Source organism: Erythranthe guttata, chromosome 5, assembly GCF_056151865.1.
Source record: "Erythranthe guttata isolate IM_541 chromosome 5, IM_541, whole genome shotgun sequence".
NCBI classification, from domain to species: domain Eukaryota; kingdom Viridiplantae; phylum Streptophyta; class Magnoliopsida; order Lamiales; family Phrymaceae; genus Erythranthe; species Erythranthe guttata.
Genome location: NC_142537.1, coordinates 14,047,370 through 14,056,000, shown reverse-complemented (window position 1 = coordinate 14,056,000; position 8,631 = coordinate 14,047,370). Strand labels below are relative to the sequence as shown.

At 38.9% G+C, this 8,631-nt stretch overlaps 1 protein-coding gene across 1 annotated transcript; it reads left to right on the top strand.

Annotated features, from left to right (window-relative positions):
• The first annotated feature begins 608 nt into the window (after nucleotides 1-608).
• LOC148770694 (uncharacterized) lies at nucleotides 609-6,610 on the top strand. Its single transcript, XM_088818006.1, has 3 exons — nucleotides 609-4,127; nucleotides 5,937-6,207; nucleotides 6,339-6,610. The coding sequence occupies exons 1-3, from the start codon at nucleotides 609-611 to the stop codon at nucleotides 6,608-6,610; spliced, it is 4,062 nt and encodes a 1,353-aa protein (XP_088674132.1).
• The last annotated feature ends 2,021 nt before the right edge of the window (nucleotides 6,611-8,631 follow it).

The window sequence follows — 8,631 nt, the reverse complement described above, 5'->3', positions numbered from 1 at the left end:
AAGAACACAGCAAAAGATTTGCTTCTTTCACGCGAAAAGAAGATCGGTTCTTCGGGAGGAGAACTCAGAAGATCTCGGGAGGAGGTCGACCCGCCGACTGAGGGACTCAGCGTTGGAGGAATTCCAACCGTGCGGATCAAGGGACGTGCTGCAAAGTGAAGATTGTTAATTCAGCGTAGGATACAAGAACAGCGTCGACAAAGAGGGAGTCTTTGCATTTCGATTAAGTCCTATTACTGTATTCGTAAAACTAAAGATTAGTAAATTTCATTTGCAGGTCCCCGTGGATGTAGGGTACAATTGTATCCGAACCACTTTAAAATTTGTGTCCTTTTTATTACTGTTCCATTAACTGTTGCAACTCTTCGTAAAACAGTAGAACCGTATTTAAAACTGAATCTGGAATTCATCGGACACAAATATATAATTAATTTGCACGAAATAATTGTAACAATTGGCATCAAGAGCCTGTCACTAAATACACCTAGTGAGATTTTGGGAACTAATTACTCTTATTTTGTGCAGATATGAATACCCAACGAGAAGGAGCTTCAACTACTCGTCCACCTCTCCTAATCGGCTCCAACTACTCATACTGGAAATAAAAAATGAAGATGTTTATCAAATCCATAGATGAGAGAGCATGGCGCGCCATCATAACTGGTTGGACACCTCCCATGATCAAAGGAGAAGATAAAGTGGAAGTATTCAAACCAGAAGCAGATTGGAGTAATGGAGAGATTCTACTCGCAAACTACAACTCAAGGGCCCTAAACGCTATCTTTAGTGGTGTTGATGATAATCAATTTAAACTAATTGCGTCATGTGAATCTGCAAAAAGAGCTTGGGAAATCCTTCAAGTCACATACGAAGGAACGTCAACTGTAAGAACATCCAAGTTACAGATGTTGGCCACCAAATTCGAAAATTTGAAGATGGAGGAGAATGAGACGATCAGTGACTTCCATGCGAAACTATGTGATATCTCCAATGAATCATACGCGCTCGGTGAACCCTACTCGGAAAGCAAACTAGTGAGAAAAGCGATGCGCTCATTACCTGAAAGATTTGCTTACCGGATTGCTGCCATTGAAGAAGTCAGAGATGTTGACACGCTCAAACTAGACGAACTTATGGGGAAACTTCTAGCTCAAGAACTCAATCATGGTGAAAATCATCGTGAAAAACCTAGAGAAAAGAAGATAGCCTTTCAAGCAGAAACCTCATATGCAACAGCCCAAATTTCGTCAACTCAAGAAGATGAGCAGACGGTTGAAGAATCCTTGGCACTACTCTCGAAGAACTTTGGAAAATTTCTCAAAAAGATCGGAAAAAGGGGAAACCTTCCCAACACAGGGAAACACGTGAACTTTCAAAACTCTAGGAGAAATTCAAACCAAGATAACTCAGAGGAGTCAAAACCGAGAAGAATACAATGCCGAGAATGCGAAGGCTTTGGTCACATTCAATCAGAATGCGCAAACACCCTGAAGAAAAAGAAAAGAATGTCACTTACTACTGTTTGGAGCGATGAAGAAGAATCTGACGATGACCAAGGAAACAACGATCAAGTCACTAACTTTGTGGCATTCAGCAGCAAAGTTCCTCTGGACAGCTCAGAATCAACAGTTGCAACAGTCTGTAAAACAGAATCCAGGTATGAAAATGAGTGTTCTGACTATGACAAAAATCTGAACGAAATTTCTTCTTTTGCAGAGGATCCGAATAGCAGCAGTGATGAGGAAGAACCGACCTTGGAAGAAGTAAAGGAGGTATATGAAAAAATGTACCAAAAGTGGCTCGACGTTGTTAAGGTAAATAACTTCCTAGAAAAGGAGAAGCTTGTGCTTATAGAAGAAAACAAGACACTAAAGGTAAGAATTTCTACTCTTGAGGAGAGGGTCATATCTAGTGATCAAGAGAAAAATAGTTTGCAGGCTAAACTTACTCAAACTCAAGAAGCTATTGCTAAATTGAACATGGGTAAAGGTAATTTAGATGAAATCTTAAACAACAATAAGCCAAACTATAATCGTCTAGGCATAGGAGGAAGTCAGCTAGCCAAAGTTGATCTAAAGCGAAAGGAAGATCAAAACAGAAAAATCAACTTTGTTAAACAGGTTTCTGTCGCACAAACAGTTGCAACTGTTGAGGCAACGAAGCACCATTCAAAGAAAAGGTTTATTCCCACTTGTTTTTTCTGTCAAAATCCAGGTCACATACGTCCTAGATGTTTCAAATATTTAAAACTTGTGAAAAAACTAGTGGCTCGTTCTCTGTACTCTGCTAGGGCTGATTACTTTCCTTCACCCTCTCAAAAACCCAAAAATAAAATTGATATTTCAAATAGGCCTCAGCAAAAAATTTGGGTTGAAAAGTCCACTTTTAAATGTTTATCTGCCATTACTTCTTTAAAAGCAAGTACTGCTAATGATTGGTATTTTGACAGTGGCTGTTCACGACATATGACCGGTGTTAAAGAGTTTGTGAAAAACTACCAACAAATCACCGGTGGAGCTGTTACCTTTGGAAACGGGAAAAAGGGTGAAGTGCTAGGGAAAGGATCGCTAAATCATGAGAATCTGCCAAAGCTGAAGAATGTACTACTTGTAGAAGGACTCAAGTCAAATCTGATAAGCATCAGCCAGTTATGTGATCAAGATCTTGACGTCAGATTCAACAAATTCGCGTGTCGAGTCTTAGACAAAGACGAGAATTGTGTCATTCAAGGAACCCGATCATCTGACAACTGCTATATTCTTGTATCTGCTGGTATGAACTGTTTCAACAGTTTGTCAGACTCTACAGTGCTATGGCACAAAAGGTTAGGACATCTGAACTTTGATAATCTCGTAAAAATTTCCAGCAGTGAGTATGTTAGAGGTCTGTCCAAACTCACCAAAGAAGTAGGAAGAATATGTGGTGATTGCAAAATGGGTAAACAAATCAAAAGTTCACACAGGGCTTTAGCTAATGTAAGAACCAGTAGAAACCTAGAACTTCTACACATGGACCTTATGGGACCAATGCAAGTAGAAAGTATAGGTGGAAAACGGTACATATTCGTGTGTGTAGATGATTTTTCGAGATTTACTTGGGTAGAATTTATTAGGGAAAAATCTGATTCTTTTGATGTGTTTAAAAAACTGTGCAAAAAGGTGAGTGTTGAGAAACAGCGTGACATTGAGAGAATTAGGAGCGATCATGGGAGAGAATTTGAAAATTCTTTGTTTACTAACTTTTGTGAAAAATATGGAATATCTCATGAATTCTCCGCACCTAAAACTCCTCAACAAAATGGAGTTGTTGAACGCAAAAATCGCACTCTGCAAGAAATGGCCAGGGTCATGATGAACGCAAAGGAGATTGCTCCTCGATTTTGGGCAGAGGCAGTTAACACTGCATGTCATATCATAAATCGAGTTTATCTTCGACCAGGTACCACTAAAACTCCCTACGAAATTTGGACAGGTAAAAAACCTCAACTCAACTATCTTCGTACTTTTGGTTGTACCTGTTATATTTTGAATGACAGAGAACAGCTTGGGAAATTCGATGCTAGAAGTGATCAAGGAATATTCTTGGGCTACTCTCGAAATAGTCATGCTTATAGAATATTCAATCTTAGAACTAAATCCGTGATGGAATCTGCATACGTTCAATTTGATGATTTTAACAATAATGCAGGTCCACTGGAAGAAGAACCAGCAAATGAATCATATAACAGCTCCAGTGTCACACCAACAGTTCCAACAGTTGATGCAACCTCTACCATTTCAGAAGAAAGTGACGCTGATTCTGAAACAGGAGATGAAGCTGAAGTCAGCCCTCTCGAATTGGATGACCAAACTCACAGGGAACCCTCAAAAAGAGTCAAGAAGAATCATCCAGTGGATCAAGTCATTGGTCCGATCGAAGGAGGAATTCAAACCAGAGGTTTTAGCGATGTTGATTGGGCAGGTGATGCAGACGATCGAAAAAGCACGACAGGAGGATGTTTCTATCTTGGCAATAATCTCGTCTCTTGGTACAGCAAAAAGCAGAATAGCATCTCACTTTCCACTGCCGAATCCGAATATATCGCTGCAGGTAGCTGCTGTGCTCAACTCTTATGGATGAAACAAATGGTATGTGATTATGGTATTAGTCAAGATTTATTGCATATTTATTGTGACAATATGAGTGCAATTAACATTTCCAAGAATCCAGTACAGCACTCTCGAACTAAGCATATTGAAATTCGCTACCATTTCATTAGAAATCTAGTAGAGGAAGGAACTGTCTCATTAGAGTATGTCACAACGGAGAAACAACTTGCTGACATCTTTACTAAACCCCTAGATGCACAAAGGTTTGATTCCTTGCGAAATTCGCTTGGAATTTGTATTGTCTGACCTGTGCAGTTGCATAAACTGTTGCAACAGTCTGTGTCCAGACTTGCAACTTTTAAAGTTTTATGGACACATCACGCATACTGCATTTTGTTCATCTAGGTTATGCATTAGACATACTGCATGTGATGAGACCCCTTGTGTATTGGATACTATCTGTACTTTCGAATTCTGTGAGGTAGAACTTCATCAATCCCCAAATGATAGCTACAGAGGCTTTAGCTTATTTACTACCCTTCACAGTCTTGTCATGGTTGAACACTCTCATAAGGAAAAGCTGCCGCTCCAAATGAGTGAAAGCTACTCTTGAATTTTCGTAAATTCTATATATATAATGTCAATCAGTTGGTCTGTGAATAGTTCGAAGCCTTTTTGAGTTGAGTCAGTAAATCACGTGGCCGAAAGCTCGCTACAGGGCTCATTTAGAAAGCCCAAGGGACTACACATTGCACGACCATTATGAATTTTATATGTGGTCAGTGAATAGTTCGAAGCCTTTTTGAGTCGAGCCGGTAAACCACATGACCGAACACTCACTACACGACTCAATTAGAAAGCCCAGGGGACTACACATTGCACGACCATAACTATCTCGCTATCTTAATTGCTCTGCTCTTCATGAAAAAGCTACCATTGGTAGTGTGTGTATGCTACCTAATAAGAGTGTTTTTGTGCTTGATTTGAGGATACTAAGTTTACTGTTAGTCTTCTTAGTCTATCTCTTGGAGCTTGCTTTTTGTTAAAATTGAAGATAAACCCCATGTTTTTGATAGTCCTAATAGTATCCTATTCACTTGTGTTTATTCACTCATATTTTTTTTCCTTCTCACGTTTATTCTTTTTGTCTTAGTTATTTGACTTTGCATGATTAGGCAGTTAGTTATTTATATTTAAAAAAAAAAAAAAAAAAAAAAAAAAAAAAAAAAACGGGGAGGGTTCGTAATTTTTTGCGGCAATATATTTCCTCGGAGTAACCTACTGTTCTGAGGATTTTTTTCTTCTCGAAGTTTTCTTGAAATATGTTGGGCTTCATATGTGAAGGTTGAGAGTTGTTGTACCTGAATTTAGTTTTCATAAATTGAACTCATTGTTGGCAGAATAATATTTGCAATTTCTTCACTATAGTCTTCCTAAATTGCTAAAATACCCATGAGAAGACCAACAGTCATCATTGCATAATCCCTCCTTCACGTTTTGTTTTCTCCCCAAATTTCTGTACTTCTTCTTCCCTACTGCCTTGCTGCTTCTTCTTCTTCACTTGCAGCAACATCCAAAAAAAAATCAATCAAACCAAAAGGGAATTAAGAAAATCATCATGGGAAAACGAAAGAACATCGGTGGTTCATCCTCATCGTCGAAAAGGAGAGCTTCTTGACCAACGACCACGTCTCAGGCGGACCCACCGCCGTCTCGCCGCTCCGGTCGTCGATCTGCCGTTGGGGAGCCATGTGATGCCGTGCCCCTTGCCTTTTGGGAGCCCCCGCTCTTTCTCACGGCTGCCTCCGCTGAAAATTTTGGCAATCTGCCAGTTGTTGTGGCTCCTAGGGTTTCTCGACCGCCGTCGCCGCCAGTGACACCGCCGTCACCCTTCAACTATTCTCCACCGCCTTCTCCGCTGCCACACTCTCCGGCTGCCCAATCGTCTCCACCACCAGTTGCACCGACATCGCCGCCGTCGTCCACCACCGCACCGGTCTCACCACCACCGCCTTTCTCGTCAGTCCACCAAGGTCAAAGCCCTGCACCCCGCCACCTCGCCGCTCTCGTCGATGCGTTACTCACTCTGCCTCGCCTTCCGCTACTCGCACCACCGCAGGTCACTCTGCACCGGATCCCGTGGTGCCTATCTCTGCTGTCGATGCTTTTAATTCTCGGTTCTTTCTCCGAGCGCATCAAACCCGGTGGCGTCTGTCAAGTGGTTCATGATTTTTATGCCAACCTAACTAGTGGGGTCTCTGATTGTCGAAGTCGTTTTTACGAAGAAGAAACTCGACTATTTTACTGCCCTTGCTCAGAAAGGGGGAGATTATTCTTCAGGGGGAGTTGACAACGAAGCATCAACGGAACCGCATACAGGGGGAGCTGATGCAGCCGCTGGAACTACTACTGATCCAACTGTCGTTGCTCCAACTGTTCCAACTGTTGATGGTACAACAGCTGAAGTTGATACGAATGATGACGAGGAGTTGTTCGTTGATGATGAAGATATTCTGGATTAGTTGTTTTTTAGTTTTTTTGTGGTTGTCGAATTCATTTTCTGAACAACGGCCTCTAAAAGTCTGCTAGGCTTAACTCTGTTCTTCTTTTGACTGATGTTTTGTTTTGAACTGTTCTAACGGTTACTCTATTATGCAGTCTAATGTTTTTGTCAGGTATTTGATCAAGGGGGAGGACTTGATTATAATAAATAGATGACAAAGGGGGAGATTGTTAGAATCCGAGAGGATTCTAATTTCGGGTTTTCAACACGTGTGTGAAAACCGTGTATAAAAACTAGGGAAGTTTCCTTAGTTCTTTAAACTCTTATTTTGTCATTAATTTATTTAATTGCCTAAGTGTTTTGTTTAACAAGGAATTTTATTTGGAAAAGAATTTCCTTTGTTATACAACTCTTTTTTTCTTACGTGAGATAAAATAACCTAATGGGCTCCACTTTTGTGTAGGGCTCTACTAATTCACCTAAGGAAGTATAAGAAGGGCAGCATCAACGTAATTGAAGACTGTCCCTTTTATTTGAGAGAAAAACTCTTTTCTGCTCTTACGTTGCTGCTCCTGATTTGTGATCCTATTCGAGAAGAAGAACACAGCAAAAGATTTGCTTCTTTCACGCGAAAAGAAGATCGGTTCTTCGGGAGGAGAACTCAGAAGATCTCGGGAGGAGGTCGACCCGCCGACTGAGGGACTCAGCGTTGGAGGAATTCCAACCGTGCGGATCAAGGGACGTGCTGCAAAGTGAAGATTGTTAATTCAGCGTAGGATACAAGAACGGCGTCGACAAAGAGGGAGTCTTTGCATTTCGATTAAGTCCTATTACTGTATTCGTAAAACTAAAGATTAGTAAATTTCATTTGCAGGTCCCCGTGGATGTAGGGTACAATTGTATCCGAACCACTTTAAAATTTGTGTCCTTTTTATTACTGTTCCATTAACTGTGCAACTCTTCGTAAAACAGTAGAACCGTATTTAAAACTGAATCTGGAATTCATCGGACACAAATATATAATTAATTTGCACGAAATAATTGTAACATTATGTATTTCCACGCCCCTTTGAGACCCCGAAAAATGGACAAATTCCTTTTCTTAAGAACACATACAAGATTCGTCACTACAAAAAGGGATAATGGTAACCCCACCATTAACTACTTCATTTCTGAATTTCATAGTAATAGAAATACATGTCCTACCGAGACAGAATTTGTAATTTGCTATCCTCTTGCCTAGCAGGCAAAGATTTACCTACGCGGAAAGATATGCAATACAAATTAGTAGAAAAGTAAAAGAAAATAAAAAATATATTATGTATTGTGTAAGTACTGAATACCAGTACCAGTACCAATATGAATACAAATACCAATACCATTACCGTTACCATTACCATCACCAATATCAATACCATTACTATTGCAGTTATCGTCACCAATACCAATACCATTATCATTGTCATTATCATTATCAATACCAATCATTACCATTACTAATGCTAATACTAATATTAATATGATAATAATACGATTACTATTAGTGTTAGTAATCCTAATGTTATTGCTAATCATAATCCTGGTATTAACTCTAATCTTAATTCTAATACTAATCTCAATTATTGTTCTAAGTCAAATTGTAATTCTAATGGTAATGCTAATCTTAATCTTAATATTAATTCTAATCATAATCTTAATCCTAATAATAATACGAATCATAATTCCAATATATCCTTATAGAAATGCAAATATGCTAATGCTAATGATAATCTTAATACCAATCTTTATATGCTAATGCTATTGGTAATGCAAATCAAAATTCTAATTATAATTTTAATCATAATGCTGATATTAATACTAATTCTAATTATAATGCTAATCTGAATACTAATATCAATTCTAATATGCTAATACTATTCTAATCTTAATTATCATACTAAGTAACACTAATACTAATATTAATACTAATACTAATACTAATACTAAGATACTAATACTAATATTAATGTACTAATAATAAGATACTAATACTAATACTAA